The sequence below is a fragment of the Callithrix jacchus genome, chromosome 1 (genome assembly GCF_049354715.1).
Source record: "Callithrix jacchus isolate 240 chromosome 1, calJac240_pri, whole genome shotgun sequence".
Classification (NCBI taxonomy): Eukaryota; Metazoa; Chordata; class Mammalia; order Primates; family Cebidae; genus Callithrix; species Callithrix jacchus.
The window spans coordinates 174,152,579-174,173,528 of NC_133502.1; the positions used below are offsets into that span (position 1 = coordinate 174,152,579).

Consider the following 20,950-nt stretch of genomic DNA (forward strand, 5'->3'; position numbering starts at 1 on the left):
AATCCCAGCTACTTGGGAGGCTGAGGCAGGAGAATCACTTGAACCTGGGAGGCAGAGGTTGCAGTGAGCCGAGATCATGTCACTGTATTCCAGCCTGGGCAACAAGAGCAAAACTCCATCTAAAAATTGGAAAAAAACAAAAAACAATTCTAAGGCTAGTCTTAAGCTGGTGTATTTTGTGCTGTGAATTAGTTTTCCTGTGTCGAGGGATAATTCAGGATAAAACACAGGCTTAGAACACCTGTATGCCCGCTTTTCAAGACAACCAAGCAAGCTGGTCAGTAACAAACTTGAATACAGGTTCCTAACACAAAAAAACTGGATGATGTCTTCACCCTGTTTCATGCTCTTGTCAGCTTGACCTTTTAACCACATGGCGGTACTTTCTCCTGGTCTCCGCCTTCCAGGGAACAGGAATTTTAGGGTTCATGCCATAGTTAGCTGTAAAACTCATATAAATAGTTAAAAGCCTTGGCCGGGCGCGGTGGCTCAAGCCTGTAATCCCAGCACTTTGGGAGGCCGAGGCGGGTGGATCATGAGGTCGGCAGATCGAGACCATCCTGGTCAACATGATGAAACCCCGTCTCTACTAAAAATTACAAAAAATTAGCTGGGCACGGTGGCGTGTGCCTGTAATCCCAGCTACTCAGGAGGCTGAGGCAGGAGAATTGCCTGAACCCAGGGGGCGGAGGTTGCGGTGAGCCGAGATCATGCCATTGCACTCCAGCCTGGGTAACAAGAGCGAAACTCCGTCTCAAAAAAAAAAAAAAAGAAAAAGAAAAAAAAAAAGCCTTTGCAAGCTCAAAGTGAATTACTGTAGACTCCCCTGGAAAAGAAAATAGAGATTTCCCTGTGCTGTAGCTCAGTAGCTAAGGTTTTGTACTTTCACAGTGCCGCTCCAGGTTCAATTCACCACCTGGGAAGTAAGTCATTTCTGGTTTAATATCTGCATGACCTTATCTATTCTCTTCTCTGTGGACTGTCTTAAATTTTCCTTTCTCTAAATATCTGGGAGGTTACCTTTGGTAAAATTCAAAAGCCAAAAATATCAGCCACTTGGCATAAAAAAGTCTAAAAGGACTTTATTAAAGAGTCTATGGTTAAAATCAGTTTAATGAAAGTAGATATTCAAGCTCTGACAGCTTGAACTCCTTGGGAAAAACAGGAGGCACCAGAGACCTCTTTCCTGGTCCTGTTCTTCCAAGGCTCCACCCTAAAGCCAGTAATCGAACTAAGAAACGTAAAAACTGGCAAATAAAAAATCTTACAACTACCTTAATCTTTTGCCTTTCTGTGTAACTACGTATGTGTTGTGTGTAATGTTTATATAAAGGAGCTCTAATTAATTGGCTTCAACAAAAATTAGTGCTTAAATCAAAATTTTAAAAGCAAAATGAAAACTGTAAGGCCTTTTAGTTCATGCAACTTTAATAATATCTGAGAAATACAAAACGCTTTAAAAATGATTGATAAAAACATTTAGTCTAAATTATTCAAGTCGGATATTAAATCTGCTAAATGCTTTAAGATCATAAACTACTTCTTGAACTTTAGAAAAACTTTTTAATTTACCTACCTTAAAGCCATTAAATTCTAGATAAGGCCTGGGGACATGTGGAATTAGCCATGCCCCCTAGCTATACAAAGAAGATTGTTTAAAAAGACATTTTATATAAGAAAGAAACTTGTATGGTAAATTCTTGTCCTGGTTGTTTAAAAGGAGAGATGTTTAGGGCAAGTCAGAAAGTCCAAGAGTCTCAACTGGTGTGTAAGTCGTGAAAAAATCTGTGAAAGGGAATTTATGCAAGAAAAGCTGTATAATTCAAAGGTTGTTAGGTCTCCTAAACACTTCAAAAAATGCCACTATGACTCTTACTGTACAACTTGCCTGCTTTACATATAGATAAGGCTGGGGACATTATCTGCACTTCTGCCTGGTGTATCCTAGGCAGGCTCCATACCCAGTGCATAATTAAAATCTTCAACTTACCAAGGTTTTCATCAAAAATAAAAGTTGCTAAGAGTTAGCATTATAACATGTTATTGAAACTACTACAACAATATTACATGCAATGTGTATAGAAAGCAAAATGTGTTTTTGGTGAAAGATTATAAGAAATAATGCGACAGTGAAATTTTTTTCTGCCTAAAGAATTAAAGGATTGTTTTAGGAAAAAAATCTAAAGGTTTAAACAAGTTGTGAAAGGTTTATAAAAATTAATTGTAAGAGATTCTGTGTGTGAACATATTGGCTAAAGTTAAGAGTATTATTCAGTTTTTCCATGAATTAAATTTTAGAGTAAAAGCACAACAGGTTTTTCTTAGAGCACTGATCTGCTCTTTCACAAAAAAGTATCAAGGGTTATAAAGGTTTATAAGAATCTTAACTTATGGTTAAACACTAAAATTGAGTAAATAGATCTATAAGATTTTATTAAAAATTGGGTTTAACATTAATAGTCCATTAAGGTAAAGGTAAAATTTGGCTTACTTGGTATAAAAACCATATATTATCAAATGTAAAATGGTGTTTTGCTTTCTTTGGACTATATTTGCATAAATGTGTTACTGGTGTATGTTCCAAATTATGGAAAATGCCTATAATTCTAATATAACTTGGTTTATGTCATTAATAATTTTAATTGTTACATAAAATTTTGTGTGCCACAGAAGTAACCAAATTTCCTTATTAATTGTGGCTTTAATAGTGGCTGTCCTAAAACATTTTATCATCCACAGACAATTGTTGTCTTGTTTTAATCCTCTTTAGAAGGTGGTTTATAATTAACTATAAAACTCTAGCAATTGTTCTTAAACGCAGGTTTCTAATAACTTTGGAAATTGTTACATTAGAATAAACAACTTTTAAAACTCTTATGAAGAGCTGGAATGTTCATGAATATAAAATAGAATGGGAGTTAACTGAATTATAGAAAACTAAAGTAATCTTTTTAACTTTGCTTAAATGCTACTGATCCAGCCGGGCATGGTGGCTCACGCCTGTAATCCTAGCACTTTGGGAAGCTGAGGTGGGCAGATCACCTGAGGTCAGGAGTTTCAGCCTGGGTAACATGGTGAAACCCCATCTTCACTAAAAATAAAAATAGCCGGGCATGGTGGTGCACACCTGTAATCCTAAGTACTTGGGAGGCTGAGGACAGAGAATCACTTGAACCCGGGAGGCAGAGGTTGCAGTGAGCTGAGATCACACCACTGCACTCCAGCCTGCACAATGGGAACAAGACTCCATCTCAAAAAAAAGAAAATGCTGATCTTTTGTTTTTCAGAGTCAAGGAAACTTTTCTTTTGAGCTATTTACAGCTTTTAGCAATTAAGTATACTCCCATAAACAAAATTTGGAGCATATTTGTTTCCACCTGATTTCTCCAAAATTTGGAAACTATTTGTGAGCATTCTTAATTTATGGCAATACAGTTAATTTGCATAAGTGCAGTAATAATCTGCTTTCTTTTATAACAGGACACAATTGGAGAAACTGGTTATTTTACCAAGGCTTTAACTGGAATGTTATGCTTTCCTTTAAATAATCAAACTTGACTTGTAAAGCCAACGAAAGCCCCTTGCAGAACTGGCCTCAGTCCTTGTCTGCAACAGTCCCTGTACAGGGTTTCTGACCTATGGTAAGTAAAAAATGTCACTTTCTAACAGGTCCAGGAGCCCCAAGTTATCTTGAGACCTCCAACATGAGAGGAATTTAATCAACTAATAGGTATTTGAAGATACAAACCCATGGCTGAGCTTGGCTTTAAGAAGTCTTAACTAATGGCCACACTGCCAAAAATAATTTAAAGATTCAACGTTATCCCCATCAAGCTACCAATGACCTTCTTCACAGAACTGGGAAAAAAGACCTTAAACTTCATATGGAACCAAAAGAGAGCCTGCATGGCCAAGTCAATTCTAAGCAAAAAGAACAAAGCGGGAGGCATCACGCTACCAGACTTCAAACAATACTACAAGTCTACAGTAATCAAAACAGTATGGTACTGGCACCAAAACAGAGATATAGACCAATGGAACAGAACAGAGGCCTCAGAGGCAACACAACACATCTACAAACATCTGATCTTTGACAAACCTGACAAAAACAAGCAAAGGGAAAAGGATTCCGTTTAATAAATGGTGTTGGGAAAACTGGCTAGCCATTGTGCAGAAAGCAGAAACTGGACCCCTTCCTGACACCTTACACTAAAATTAACTCCAGATGGATTAAAGACTTTTTAAACATAAGACCTAACACCATAAAAACTCTAGAAGAAAATCTAGGCAAAACCATTCAGGACATAGGCGTAGGCAAGGACTTCATGATCAAAACACCAAAAGCATTGGCAACAAAAGCCAAAATAGACAAATGGAACCTAATCAAACTCCACAGCTTCTGCACAGCAAAAGACACAGTCATTAGAGTGAATCAGCAACCAATAGAATGGGAAAAAATTTTTGCAGTCTACCCATCTGACAAAGGGCTGATATCCAGAATCTACAAAGAACTAAAACAGATTTACAAGAAAAAAACAAGCCCATTCAAAAGTGGGTGAAGGATATGAACAGACACTTTACAAAAGAAGACATACATGAGACCAACAAACATGAAAAAATGCTCATCATCACTGGTCATTAGAGAAATGCAAATCAAAACTACATTGAGATACCATCTCACACTAGTTTGAATGGCGATCATTAAAAAATCTGGAGACAACAGATGCTGGAGAGGATGTGGAGAAATAGGAACACTTTAACACTGTTGGTGGGAGTGTAAATTAATTCAACCATTGTGGAAGATAGTGTGGTGATTCCTCAAGGTCCTAGAAACAGAAATTCCATTTGACCCAGCAATCCCATTACTGGATATATATCCAAAGGATTATAAATTGTTCTACTATAAGGACACATGCACATGAATGTTCATTGCAGCACAGTTTACAATAGCAAAGACCTGGAACCAACCCAAATGCCCATCAACGATAGACTGGACAGGGAAAATATGGCACATATACACCATGGAATATTATGCAGCCATCAAAAATGATGAGTTCGTGTCCTTTGTAGGGACATGGATGAACCTGGAAACCATCATTCTCAACAAACTGACACAAGAACAGAAAATCAAACACCGCATGTTCTCACTCATAGGTGGGTGTTGAACAATGAGAACACATGGACACAGGCGCATCACACACTGGGGTCTGTTGGGGGGAAATAGGGGAGCGACAGCGGGGGGTGGGGAGCTGGGGAGAGATAGCATGGGGAGAAATGCCAGATATAGGTGATGAGGAGGGAGGCAGCAAATCACACTGCCAGGTGTGTACCTATGCAACAATCACATTCTTCACATGTACCCCAAAACCTAAAATGAAATAAAAAAAGAAGTCTTAACTAAGATTCCTTCTATGAAACAGAGTTCCATCAAAGCCAATTTAAAAAGAGCCTATGTGAAAAATAATTATTCTTGCTGCACTTTATACAAATAATCAGACCAAGTATAATAAAGCAAATCAGTGTTACCATAATTTGTCTTTAGTAAAAATGAGAAACTGGAGAATGAAGTATTATGTTTCAAGAACTATGGTATACTTGCTATTAAATTCTAGTCTCATTAGTTGTTTTTAAGTTTGTTTCTCCAATTTAGGCTAACCCTGCTTATTCCTGTGAACCAATCGGTGATCTCTGACTGCTGCTCAGAACAAACAAGAGGGATGGGTAATGAATGTAAAAATCTGGATCAGTATGCTAATTCTGGGTACATCACAATCAGCTAACAACCCAATATCGGCTTAGTTCCAACAGTTGCCCAGTTCATGCAAAGCCTTCTAATTTAGTTTACTTGGAATAACTAATTATTTTGTTTTACTCTTGACAAGCTTATGGAATGTTTTCTTAAACACTCTTATCTTCCAGATATCACCTTTTGTCAAAATTCAAGAGTTATGAATGGGCCTTACCATACTGATGCTTTCTGACTGAGCTTCTCTCTACTCTGAATGCAAGAAACTCTCATAGTTAGGCAGGAATATAATCATTGCTATTCAGCCTGAAGAAGTTACAGAAGATGGATCTTCATCCCTCTGCAACCCTTAGGATTAAGGGTTCTCTTATAAAAGGGAGGCAGAAAATGTCAGAGGCATGTGAACCAGAGCAACTCCATCTTAAATAGGAGCTGGATAAAATGAGTCTGAAACCTAAAGGGCTGCATTCCCAGTTAAGGCACTCTAAGTCATAGGATGAGATAGGAGGTTAGCACAAAATACAGGTCATAACAACCTTGCTGACAAAAAAGGCTGCAATAAAGAAGCAGGCCAATTCCCATCAAAACCAAAAAGGCAGCAAGAGTGACCTCGGGTCCTCACTGCTACACTCTCACCAGCCCCAGGACACTTTACAAATGTCATGGCAACATCAGAAAGTTACCCTATATGGTCTAAAAAGGGGAGGCATGAATAATCCACCTCTTGTTTAGAAATATCATTAAGAAATAACCATAAAAATGGGCAACAGCAGCCCTGAGGGGTTGGCTATGGAATAGTCATTCTTTTATTCCTTTACTTTCTTAATAAACTTGCTTTCATTTTGCATTGTGGGCTCACCCTGAATTCTTTCTTGCACGAGATCCAAAAACGCTCTCTTGGGGTCTGGATCAGGACCCCTGTCCTGTAACAATTCCACTCTGTTCTCCTTCTTCTTTGTACTCCAGCCACACTGGCCTTCTTTTGTTCCCTGACTACAACATGCTTCCTCCAGCAATAAGGTAGCTGCCATATAGCTCCATCTGCTGGGACCCTCCCTCACCCTAAGGCCTCCTCTATCACTTTCTCAGAGAATTTCTCCCTGACTTCCAGGCAAAGCTCTCATAAACACTGTTCCTTTCCTTCAGAGCACTTAACTCAGTTTTAAATCAAATATTATTTAGTTTATTTGAATTAATTATTTTGTTATTTGCCCACTTCCTTCATTAGACAGTGGAATTCATGAAAGCAAGACCATGCCTGGCTCTACTCACCACTGTATATCAAGCAAAATGCCTGGTATATATAGCACACACTCAATAAATATTTGTTGAATGCATGAATGAATAGAAATGATAAGTGAAATGAGCCAGTTACAAAGTGCTATTACCCTTAATAACTGCTTCTTCCCCAACAAACTGTACATTTTTTAGTACAGTGATCACATTTCTCTTGTTCTCCATTTTATACTGAATACTTAGGGTCTGAAACTTCAAAAACATTGATTAAATGAAAGAATGAAGAAGGACTTACGCTTCTGAGATTAAGCAGAATGCCAAGAGAAGAATGAGAAAGGCATTTCTGACTATAGAAATAGCAAAAGCGCTCATGGTATTGATGTTAAAAAGCTGCCAGTAAAAGAATGTGATGCCTTAGGATGCATGGGAACACAGCTGCGAGTCAGAATAGGAAGGGTCACTTAGGCTGTACTGCTTAAGTGAGCAGTTCTCATGATGACTCTAAGGAATATAAAGCAGAAGCAGCAACCTAGAAATGGGAGAAGACATAGGTGGGCATGCAGACAGTAAAAAAGGGGACTATAAAGGACATACAAAAGAGTTGAAGTAACAAAGTTGTCTGAAAATATATATAATGTCAGGTCAAACACTGCTAAATACTGTCCTAAGTTCACAGGGCATCAGAATATTGTAGCATAGTACAATTACTTGAGTCATCAAAAAAGGACTAAATTACACTACTACTGCCGAACAACTCACTTGATTGTAGTAGTAGCTGGCTGCAGTTACAGTAGTGAGCAGGAGCAGAAATGAACTTTTACTGAGCACTTGCTATGTATTGTCTCATTTTATTTTCATGACTACCCTGTTGGATAGTTTCCACCCTCATTTTATACATGAGAATATCATACTACGTGGGGCTTAAGTAATTCATTTAAAATCATCCTGCTAAGTGTTAACACCAGAATTAAAACCCAGCCCGTGGCTGTGGATCCCACACTTTCAACCACTATGTTATATTCTGATTAAGAAGGCACAGAAAGATGTTAACACAATTTAGGAAGCTCCTTTGAAGAATAACTAAAATGAAGTTAGGCTAGGCACAGTGGCTCAGGCCTGTAATTCTAGTACTTTGGGAGGTTGAGGCAGGATGATCGCTTTAAGCCAGGAATTCAAGACCACCCAGGGCACCAAGTTCTTGCAAAAAATTTGTGCTGCTACAAAAAGTTTTAAAAATTAGCCAGGTGTGGTGACGTGCACCTACAGTTCTAGCTACTTGGGAGGCAGAGGTGGGAGGATCACTTGAGCCCAGGAGTTCAAGGCTGCAGTGAACTATACCTGACAACAGTTTGAGACCTAGTCTTAAAATAAAACAAATAAAATTTGATGCATAATGAGATAAACCCTCAGAGAGCTACAAACCCCACCAACTTTCCTTAAGTAGTCTAGATAGCTGAGGTCATATCAGACTGGTGCTAATCCACAGTTTTCTCCAATGCATGACTATACCATGTCTTGTTATATACTACCCTGGCTAATATGGTGGCCATTAAAAAAGGGCAAAAGATCTCACCAAAGAAGCTCACCAAAAAGACAAAGAACAGCTCACCAAAGGAGACAAAAAGGTAACAAATAAAAAGCATATGAAAAGATGCTCAACATCATGTCATTAGGGAATTACAAATTAAAACAACACACTACTACACACTTATCAAAACAGCTAAAATTGAAAATACTGACAAAAACCAAATGCTGGTAAGGATTTGAGGCAACAACCCTCATTCCTCAGTGGTGAGAATGCCAAATGGTATGACCACTTTGGAAGACAGTTTGGCAGTGTCTTGTATCATAGTCTTACCATACAATTTGGCAATCATACTCGTACATATTCATCCAAATGAGCTGAAAACTTACATCCACATAAAAATCTGCATATGAATAGTTTAGTGTCTTTATTTATAATTACCAAAAATTGCAAGCAACCAAGATATCTTTCAATAGATGAACGAATAAACAAATTGTGGTATATCCATGCAGTGGAATATTTACTCGACAATAGTGAGAAATGAGCATTTGACACAAAGGAACCTTAAATGTATATTGCTGAGTGAAAAAAGCTAGTCTGAAAAGGCTACATATGGTATGATTCGAACTAGACAGCATTCTGGAAAACGCAACATCAGAGACAGAAAAAAAAGCCAGTGGTTGCCACTGGTGGGGGGAAGGGATGAAAAGATGGAGCACAGGACATTTTTAGGGCAATGAAGCCATTCTGTATGATACAACCGTTAGAGCTGCACAAGAGTGAACCCTAATGTGTAACTACTGACTTTTGTTAACAATAATAATATGATTCATCAATTTTAACAAATGTACCACACTAATGCAATATATTAGTAATAGGAGTAAAATGAGGGGTGGGAAGGATATATATAAGGAACTCACTGTACTTTCTGTGCAATTTTCTGTATACCTAAAACTGCTCTAAAAAAATAGTCTATTAAGAATTTTTTTAAGAACGAAAACAAAGCATTAGAAAAAAAGTTTTTTATGAAATAAATTACTCACATCAGGTAAAAAAATAAAAACCTCACAAAATTATTAACATATCTAAAAGAAAAGGCAAAAGTAAAAGACTGAAGAAAGAACAAAGAAGAGCAGGAAAAAAAATCAAAGCTCACATTGCTGAAATGAAGCAAAGAAACAGGCAAGACACAATCATAAACAGAACAAATAAGACCAGTTTATATGGAAACAGAACTGATAATAAAGATACAAAACACATGAATCTTTATGTGCACTGAAATATATAAAGTGCAAACTATTGAAATATTAGGAGAAGTTAACAAAAGTACACAAAAAAATGGAAACTTTAGTGCATTTCTCCTAATCATCCATAGACCAAATAGTCAAAAATCCTACGATAACAGAAATAATTAAGGATATTGACTTAATAATTGTATATTGAGGTCTATAACCTATAGAAAATAATTATTTCCAGAACCCATGGAATATTTATCAAAAAAGTTTAGTATAGTAAGTCCTCCAAATATATATAAATCTCGTAAGCAAAAATTTTAGTCCACGTGTTCTGATCAAAATTCAATAAACATGAATAACAAAGTCTAAATTTTAAATTTGACCATTTAAAGATTGAAATTATTTCAGTTAGTTTCTTCCAAATGTTTTCCCCAAAATCAGTGCATCAAAATAAACAGGAAATAAGCCTAAATACCTATTGCAATCTTGCTCAAGAGTTAACACACATAAGAGTAGAGGAGGCCAAGAATTCCTGCCGAATTCTCCATTCCTTCACTGGGGCCAAAGTCTACTACTACAGACAGTTTACAAGGCACAGGAACAGGGGATCCATATTTCTCAATGGTTTTCTTGACAGTCAGGCTGGAACTGGTGGACCACTCTCAGGTGCATCTAGTAATTCCTACTCTGTGAATGAAAAGCTCTTTCACAGGGCCAACTCACTGCAAAAGACCAAATAAGGATCTACTCTAACACTAAGTACAAACAGGCTAGAAAGAAAATACCTCACATTACATCACCCGACAGGAGGAGATCCCAGGGATTCACTTTATAGACTGTATCACACCAAACAAACCTGAGAAATCCAATGTCACTAAGAATTGTAAAAAGGTTCAGAAGACCGTGGTTTAGATTCAATATAATTGTGTAATTTGAAATATGGAGCAACTATTTAAAATTGTCATCATGGAATATAAATAAGATGTAATCTCTGAACTTCAGAGGTTTACAAACTAGTATAAGAGATAATCTCTATTTTGGTTTTGGAATTCCACATGTAAAGAAAGTGTTAATTACATTGTTTGAATCTTCCTTATCCTTAGCAATTTTGGGTCTGTTTGTTCATCAGTTTCTGACAGGAAGGTACTGAAATGTCCTGTTTCAATTATGCATCATTCAGTGCCTCCTTATAATTCGCTTAATATATTGAGACTGTTGTAGATGTGTTCACAGGCCTATTATCTTAGTGGACTATTCCTTATTTCATTATGTAGTTTACCAAAATCTCTCTATTGTTATGTTTTTGCCTTACATTCTACTGTTTGAGTCACTTCCAAACCCTCCCCTCAATCCCCATCTCCCTTGGCCAAGTGAAACTGAAGGCTCTGGCCAATGGGAAAGGAGAACAGCCACCTGACAGCTTTTGGACTGGGAAGGAACTAGGGAGGGAGAGGAGGGGTAACTATGTGTCATTTTATTTTAAGTATGTATCTGTTGAGTAGTATAACACTAAAAATATTGTTTTAAATATAATTTCATAAATTATCTTCTAATAAGTGAGTTGTTTGTATTTATTGCAATTAATGATGTAATTGGACAAATCTACATCTTACTTTATGTTGTTTCTTGCCTCTTTTCTCGGCTTTTTATTTTTCTTCCATACCTTCTGTTGAATTGATATACTTTTATTCCCTATTTTTCCCTTTACTGTTTAGAAAGCTATTGGACTTTTCTTTAGTAGTTACTCTTAAATGTTTAATAAAATGTGTGGCTAACATTTTCCTAATTTCCCTTATTATTCATATATCTAAAGTTACAGTCATTCTATTCTCTTCTTAGTCTGAACACAAGCTCAGGATGCTTTAGTTACCCACTGAACTTTCCCTCCCTTCTTCCATAATACAGTTGTCTAAAATTTCAGGTCATATTTTAAAACACACACACAAATTACTTTCAAAGATTTACTTTGCAGTCGGTAGTTAACCAGATTTACCAACATATGTTATGAATTTCTTTGTCCACCACTATCTCTTGCAACCAATTCCTTTCCTCAGTGCCCGGCTTCTTTCTTGACAAAATGAAACGGTTCTGTAAACCAGCGGTCACCAAAGCATGGTCTGTGGACCTCTAGAGATCCCAAGGCAAAAAATATTTTCATTATACCACTAAAACATTGTTTGCCTTTTTCACTGGGCTGACATTTACACTAACAGTATACAAGCAATTGTGGGCAAAATTACTGGCACTTTACCATGAATCAACGCAATGGCACCAAACTGGTACTGATAGTCATTGAATTCTTCGTTGCCATGAATAGCAAAAAAGTAAATTAATAACATAAAAGTACAATTCCACCTGATGTTCTTCAAGCAGCAGCAAAGATGACTGCTTTATGGCAGTCACAAGACTAAAAAGTTTAAGAACCAGCTACTTTAAATGAAAGAACATGTGTGGTAAAATCTTATGGTCTTTGTCAAAGATTGCCTTCAACAATCATCGTAAAATGGGGTTATAGTTATTTTTCCTCAGCATTTTGAAGTTATACCAACGTCTTCTAGCATCTTCTGTGGCTGATACAGAGTCTGCTGTGGTTCCTTTGTTGAGAATATTTGTCATCTCTCTGGTAACCTTTAAACCTGTACTTCCTCTATACGCTTGATATTCATTACAATGTATCTAGGTATGAATTAGCATTTATTTTTATTTATTTTTATTTTTTGGAGATGGAGTGTCACTCTGTTGCCCAGGTTGGAATTCAGTGGCATGATCTTCGCTCACTGCAACCTCCACTTCTTGGGTTCAAGCAATTCTGCCTCAGCCTCTTGGGTAGTTTGGACTATAGGCACGCACCAACACATGCAGCTAATTTTTGTAATTTCAGTAGAGATGGAGTTTCACTATGTTGCCCAGTCTGGTCTTGAACTCCTGATGTTAAGTGATCCTCCCACCTCAGCCTCCCAAGTGCTGGCATTATAGGTGTGAACCACCATGCCCAGGCTGTTTTTTAAACTTTTATTTTTGAAATGATTATATTCTCACAGGAAGCTGAGAAAGTGGTGCACAGGGTCCCCCACATCTTTCACTCAGATTTCCCCAGTGGCGACACCTCATATAATTGTAGTCCAACATCAACACCAGGGAAACTGACATTGGTGCAATACTGTTAATAAGACTATAGACATTACTCAGTTTTCACCAGTTTTACATGTACTTGTGCGTGTTGTGTGTAATTCTACACATTGGATTGCATGTATATATTTGTGTCATCATCACCAGGCTACAAAACTGTTCCATCATGAGAGAGCAGCTCTTTTTCACCACCTGTTTACAGTTGCACTGCCTCCCTAACACTGTGCCTGTCCTCTGGCAACCACTCAATTGTTTTGCATTTCTACACTTTTGTCATTTTGAGGATGTTATATAAATGGAATCGGGTGGTACAAAACTTTGAGACTGGCTGTTTTCACTATGTGAACCCAACCAAGTCATTGCATGTATGAAAACGATTTGTTCCTCTTCTATTGACAGTAATATTACTTGGTATGGATGTACCACAATGTTTAATCATTTACCTGTTGAGGGGCATTTAGGTTGTTTCCAGTTTTAAATATTACAAATAAGGCTGCTAAGAACATTTGTATACAGGTTTTTATGTGAATATAAGTCTTCACTGCTCTGGAATAAATACCCAAGAGGGCAATTTCTGGGTGTATGGTAAATTCATGTCTAGCTTTATAAGAAACTGTCAAAGTATTTTCCGGAATGACTATGCCATTTTACATTATCAACAGAAATGATGTATGATACAGTTTCTATACATCCTTGCCAGCAATTGGTGTCATCACTACTTTTTATTTCAGCTGTTCTAATCACGTGTGGTTTTAATCTGCATTTTCCTAATGGCTAATGTTGCTGAGCATCTTTTCATGTGCTCCTCTGCCATCTGTATGTATATCCTCTTCAGGGATATGTCTGTTTATGCCTTTGCCCATTTTCTGATCAACTGTCTAGACTTTTTACTGTTGACTTTTCAGTTCTTTATATATTCTACATATGTCTTTAGTCAAATATGTGGTTTACGAGTATTTCCTTCCAGTGTGTAGCTTGTCCTTTCATCCTTTTAACCGGGTCTTTTGCAGAATGAATATTTTTAATGAAGACCAACTTGCTCTAGGTCCCAAATATTTTCTCCTACATTTTACATTTAAGTTGTGATTTATTTTTAATTAATACAAGATATGTGATTTAGGTTGATTTTTTTCAGCTTATGGAAGTTCAATTGGTCTAGTACCATTTGTTAAAGAAAAAAGTCTCTTCTTCTGTCATTTAATTTGTTTGTGTTTTTAACATCAAATCCACTAATATCTGTCTTCAGTTCTGGGAAATTCTCTGGCATTATCTCTTCAAATATTGCTTCGCTGCTATTCCCTTCCTTCTCCACTTCACATGTGGGAGCCTGTGAATCTTTCCACCATGTCTCTTATCTATCATTCTTTGCACCTCTTTGTACCAGATCCTAGGTTGAATTCCTCAGTATCAACTGTCTTTCAACTCATTCTCTCTTGAACTATGTCCAGTTTAGAGTTTATCCCAAAGTACTTTGTACCTTAATAATCGTATTTTATATTTCCAGTACTGTTTTTTAATTGGTTCTTTCATAAATTCAAATGTGCCTCCTTTTGTTTCATAATTTCCTAGAAGTTAACCAGGAATGTTGCTCCTTCTGTCATCTCTTTGATGATCTTAAACATATTTGAAATTAATTTTCAGATTGCTTTACTATATTTTGTTTCCAAATTCATCTCCTTATTGTCTGTGTTTATTGGTACTGGCTATCCTTGTAGGCTTTAGAATTTTAATTTGCTAAACTCCTCTCGAATGAGAACCCTTGCTTGCTCTCTCTCTCCACTCACTGTCAGTGCTTTTACAGATATTGCCGCCACCTTCCACCCTCATCCAAACAGAAGACCAGAACCAGGTCTTACACTGACAGCTCAGGGTTCCTGTACTTTGGTAATGGCAATTACCAAATAAATCCAATAAATCCAGTTACCAATAAATCCAATTACCAATAAATCCAGTCATGCCACAGTCGGGTCCTGGTTGAACTGCTCTTTCTATTCTCTCGCACCCCAGACACACAACTTTAAATAAGCCACAGACCCAAGCAGCCTTGTTCAGCTTCTTTTCATGGTATGACAGTCTCACCCCAGCTTCTAGTTTCTAAAACTGTCATTTCCTCTGGTCCCTGTCCAGGCATGCAGTTCCTTTGGTCCCATACCCTCATGCAGTATTTCCCATTCTTTTTGACACCATGACATATGGAGAAAATAACAATATTTGCATAGTACACAGGCAGATGGATGAGACCGTTCCCTCACCCAGGAATGATTGGCTGAGGGCTCTGATCATCACCCATTCCCTGACTAGCTGCCCTGAAGCCTGAGAAAAATCAGCATTTCATACACTGGTAAATTCATTCCCAGCATTCTCTAAACACACTAATACCCTAAAATAATGGACTCCTGGCACACTCTGCCTGTTTCTGTAGTTGGTTCTATTTCTAGTCCACGAGGATGTTTATCTTGTTATTAAAGTACAAATACGTTAATGGCATTTCATTTACTATGTATTTGGAACAGAATATAGAATTTAAAGCATGAACTTAAAGGTCCATCACAATCATGCTTTTCTCTCTGTTAGAACACCCTCCTCTCAACCTCTCTGCACGACTTTTTCCTACTACTCCCTCAGGTTTCAGTTTAGATGTTATTTAATCAAGGGAGATTTTCATGACTGCATTTTCACCCCCAAATGTGGGGTTAATCTCCTTGTTAGCATCTGATTTTACATGTAATTGTACTGTATTGTTATTACCTATTACCTTAAACAGAAAGGTCCCTGATGGCAGGAACTGCCTATTTCACTTCTGTATTTCCAGATCTAGCACAGTGCCTGCAATAAGTACAAACTCAATAAATATTTTCATTTCACCTATAACAGAGTTCCATGGTGGAGAGGATAATGTAATAGTGAAGAGATGGAGCTCTGGAGTCAGAAATTGTTGGGTTTAAATCCTAATTCTACCACTTACTGTGTGACTTAAGAAAGCTACTTAGCTTCTCTAAGTTTAGTTTCCTCATCTATAAAATGTATGTTCAAATCCTATCTCTGTTACTTACTAGCTGTGTAATCCTGGCCAAGTTCCTCTCTTGATTTTAGTGCCAGACCTAAGTGATGTTTTAAGAATTAAGTCAGACAACATCTATAAAGTCACTGGTTCTGTGACTCCTTCTCCTGTTTCCTTGTTCCCACTTCATGGGGAAAAGGGAGGACATCACAGCTCACCCCTCAGAAGTGGCGCTGGCTGAACCATTTTTTAAGCCTAGGTGGCATCTTGGTGAAAGGCTTTCTACTGCCACCAGAGCTTTGTGTCTACAACGTATTCAGGCAAAGTGGAGGGGAAATGTCAATAAGAATTTGAAAAAATGGTTTTATGTGCCGTATTTAATTTACCTAAAGAAATTTAATATACCTAAAGAAAAATAAAAACAAAGAAGTGATGACTGGATCATGTTAACTCTGAAAATGTGAGATGGGAAGAGGACATCTCCATGAAAATCTTTTTTTTTGAAACAGAGTCTCGCTCTGTCGACCCGGCTAGAGTGCAGTGGCACCATCTTGGCTCACTGCAACCTCTGCCTCCTGGTTCAAGTGATTCTCCTGCCTCAGCCTCCCAAGTAGCTGGGATTACAGATTACTGCCACCATGCCTGGCTAATTTTTCTATTTTTAGTAGACAAAGGGTTTCACCATGTTGGCCAGGCTGGTCTCGAACTCCTGACCTCAAGTGATCTGCCCACCTCGGTCTTCCAAAGTGCTGTGATTACAGATGTGAGCCCCCACCCAGCTGAGAGTCATTTTTAAAATGAAGGCATCTACTACATTTTGCTGTGTTCTAAACTCTACTGCTAGAAAGAGCATGTAAAACTAGAAGAGGATGTCTGTCAGATAAAAAACGCAAGTAAGGGAAAGGGAATTCAGCAAAGCACCTTAAAGTTCAAATTATAATGTAGAGGCATAGAGAAGCTACTTTCAAGCACATTTTAAATAAAAGTATTTAATGAAGAACAGAGCCTAGTAAACTGAGCCATTAACTGATAAAGAAAACTAAAATTCAGACCAAAGGTTTTATAGGAGGCAGAAGGAAATAATGCAAAAACCTTGGCATCAAAAAGACCTGGAATCAAATCCTGACTCTGCTGTCTCTCACTGTGTAACCTTCAGCCAGTAACAACTCTGAACCTGAGCTTCCACCTCTGCAGAATGAGGATCATTACCCTCGCCTCCCAGGATGCTGGGAGGATCAAACAAGATTCCAGACACCGGCTAGGAAGTGCCCAGCCCAGTGGCCCAATGCACGCATGGTTGGTGTTCAACAAACATCAATCCCCGCCCTTTCCCTTCCCGGGTGCTTTTATTAGCAGGGATCATAAAAGGGTCTGGAAATTGCTAAAAATCCATGTTGTCACGCCTGGAATTCACAAACTTCTAAGTCTATTTTGCAAGCTGATTCTCTGAGATGCACAGTCCTGAGACCTGGTGAGCACCCAGAGCTGCATCAGTGCAGAGGTGTGGTTCCAGGCCAATGCCTAGAAAGACTGACCAGCCTAGAAGACACCTTGGGTGGCCAAGAGACCGCCAGAAACTAGAGCAGCCAAAAAGAGAAAGGATTACTTGAGCTTCGGCTCCCGTCCTTCGCTTGTATACTGCCAGCAGATGAGCCCGATCAGGTCCTGTACCCTGGCGCTGGCCATTGTCACCACGGTCATTGGCAGCAGTCTGTCCTGGCTCGAGTGCAGAGGGAGGTAGACATCGATCTTCTTGGTTGCCGTTGTACCTACATGACCCTGTGGACAGAGCACATGCATAAGAGCAAAGCACACTGCCACAGTTATACAGACCCGACTGCTCTCCAGACCTGTGGACAGCACAGCCATTTGCATCCTTTCTGTACAGACCTGCTGTGAGCCTGGAATGATCCCAAAGTGGAAATGCTGTCTAGTTTCAAGGATTATTTTTCCTTAAATTTTCATTTTCTAACAAACCAATGATCAGGATCTGCCAGCAAGAAGTTAAATGAGCACTACAACTAAGAAGAACAAGTAAGAGTGGTGAGCAGAGTTAAGTTTGGTGTTAGAAGGCTGGCTTTGCTACTAATTCACTGTGTCCATAGACCATAGCACTAGGTGCCCTCACTGGAAACTGTTATGTCCCTCCTTGAGACAGTGAGGTGAGCTGCCTGGGAAGCTGCCATATTCTCCCAGGAAGGATTTAGGCCAGCGGCACTGAAACAAGTGCTTGCCTTCTCAGAGACTATGTGGGCTAGTTCCACTGCGTAGTACATCTGTTTACTTCAATACCGCTCAGGTTCAAGGGCCCTTTGGTCCTCCATGATAGCCCTAACCACCATCCCCACACTGCTGGATATAGTCCCAATCCCTCCCAAGTCTTCCACTCTGCCCTCAAGAGCTCCTTGACTCATCAGCCAACACCCATAAATCCTCAGTTGCTTTTTAAAACCATTTCCTAATCAGGCTAGGCACGGTGGCTTACTCCTGAAATCCCAGCACTTTGGGAGGCCAAGGCAGGCGGATCACGAGTTCAGGAGATCAAGACCATCCTGGCTAATGTGGGGAAACCCCGTCTCTCCTAAAAATACAAAAAATTAGCCGGGCATGGTAGCACACGCCGTAGTCCTAGATACTCAGGAGGCTAAGGCAGGAGAATCACTTGAACCCAGAAGGTGGAGGTTGCAGTGAGCTGACATCACACCACTGCACTATAGCCTGGGTAACAAAAGCAAGACTCCATCTCAAAAAGAAAACTAAAACCATTTCCTCTACAGCTTGGACTTTACGGAACTTACTGTTGAGGATACTGTCTCCTCTGCTGTCCTGTTAAAAGAGGACTGCTTTGATTCTTTTTTTATAACCCCCACATCGTCAAGGCATGCAAGAGTAGGCATCCTTGTCCCCACTAACACTTCCAAACTAGTACTTCCTCTTTCATGAAAAACTCCTTGTTCTTTTGAGGCCCAGGCCTTCTAACGACACCATTCTCTTCCACTCCTTTTTTGTTTCTGTTATCCGCCAACCTTCTGGCCATTCCCCTCCCTCACAGAAGGCTTGCACGCTGGCTCAGTCTTCTTTCCCACCCACACAATATGTTCACTGTACAGAGTATACAGAAAAGTGTCACAGAAAACGAGTTCAAATCAGAACACTTAATTGTCCCTCACTGCCTCCTGCTCCAAGTCAAAACGACAGCCCCCGCTTATTTTAGTAATACGTGCTGCCATCACTAAGCCAGCTGTTCATCTCAACAGTATGATGCTTCTTCTTCCCTCATACTGCTATACTCTATTAGGAAGTTCTAATGTCTCTACTGCAAAAATACATTTCAATGGGTAAAGTATAGTCTTTTCAACAATTGATGTTGAGACAAATCAATAGCCATATGCAAAAGAATGAATTTGGACTCCTGCCTCATACCATATACAAATATTAATTCAAAACATATCAAAGATCTAGATGTAAGAGGCAAAACTATAACATTCATAAAAAGGAAACAGGTGTAAATCTTCACAACTTTGGATTAGGCAATAATTTCTTTAATACGATACCAAAAGCATAAACAGCAAAAGAAGTAAATTGAACTTCATTAAAATTAAAAATCTTTGTGCCTAGGCCGGGTGTGGTGGCTCATCTCTGTAATCCTAGCACTTTGGGAAGCCAAGGCAGGCAGATCACTTGAGGTCAGGAGGTCGAGACCAACCTGGCCAACATGGTGAAACTCCATCTCTACTAAAAATACAAAAATTAGCTGGGTGTGGTGGTGAGCACCTGTAACACCAGCTACTGGGGAGGCCAAGACAGAAGAATGGCTTGAACCTAGGAAGCAGAGGTTGCTGTGAGCTGACATCATACCACTGCACTCCAGCCTGGGTAACTGAGTGAGACTCTGTCTCAAACAAAAAAACAAAAAACAAACAAAAAAACACTTTTGTGCCTAAAGGATACTATCAAGATAGTAAAAAGATAATCAAAAGAATGGGAGAAAATATTCACAAATCATGTATCTGGTGGCAAGGGTCTACTATCCAGAATATGTTAAGAAGTCTTACAACTCAACAACAAGATGACAAAAAAAATTTTTTAATGGGCAAAGATTTAAACAGAAATTTCTCCAAAGAAGATATACAAATGACCAATAAAAACATGAAACTGTTCCATATCATTAACCATAAGGCAAATTTCTTCTTACCCACTACAGTGGCTATAATTTTAAAAAAGCAAAAACATGAAACAATAACAACCCAAAGAACCCTGAAAATAGCAAGCGTTTCTGAGGATATGGAGGAACTAGAATCCTCATACACTGCCAGTGGGAATGTAAATGATGCAGTCCTTGTGAAAATGTTTGGCAGTTTCTCAAAAATGAAACATAGAGTTACCATATGATCAAGCAATTCCATTCCTAAGTATATACTCCTGAGAACTAAAACTATATGTTCACATTAAAACTTGGACATATGTTCATAGCAGCATTATTTCTAACAGCCAAAGAATAAAAACCACCCAAATGTCCATTAACTAATGAATGGATAAACAAAATCCTTACAATAGAATATTATTCAGCCATGAGAAAGAATGAAATACTGATCACACAACATGGATGTACTATGAAAACACTATGTTAAGAGAAAGAAACCAGACATGAAAGGCCACTGTTGTATGAACCCATTTATATGAAATGTTCAGAACAGGTAAATCCATAGAGGCACAAAGTAGATTAAGAGATTGGCAGAAGATGGCAGGGGTGGGAAACTGGGAGATATGAGGTTTCTTTTGGGGGTGATGGAAATGTTCTGAAATTGGTAACAACAGTTCATAACGTTAATATGTTAAATACCACAGAACTATACACTTTAAAATGGATAAAATGACAAACTTTATGCGTTTTATCTTAAGAAAAAAAGTGAAAAATACATATTTCAAAACTATCTCACTTCTTTCCCTCTCCATTGCCATCAAAATCACCATCAGGTCTCACATGAACTATTGTAACAGGTTCCAAATTGTCCTACAGGACTCTTGTTTTATCCAATTTGTTCTCCACATGAGTTAGATCTGTTTTTTAAACTCAG

General features: G+C 38.4%; 1 protein-coding gene across 36 annotated transcripts in view; it reads right to left on the reverse strand.

Annotated features, from left to right (window-relative positions):
- Window positions 1-20,950, reverse strand: part of MAPKAP1 (MAPK associated protein 1) — a 264,752-nt gene that overhangs the window by 126,796 nt on the left and 117,006 nt on the right. For all 36 annotated transcript variants that reach the window (XM_078327210.1, XM_078327318.1, XM_078327273.1 and 33 more), the window contains one exon: window positions 17,479-17,651. In XM_078327210.1, the coding sequence (XP_078183336.1) occupies window positions 17,479-17,573 (95 nt within the window). In that variant the 5' untranslated portion in view covers window positions 17,574-17,651. The remainder of the gene's footprint in view (window positions 1-17,478; window positions 17,652-20,950) is intronic.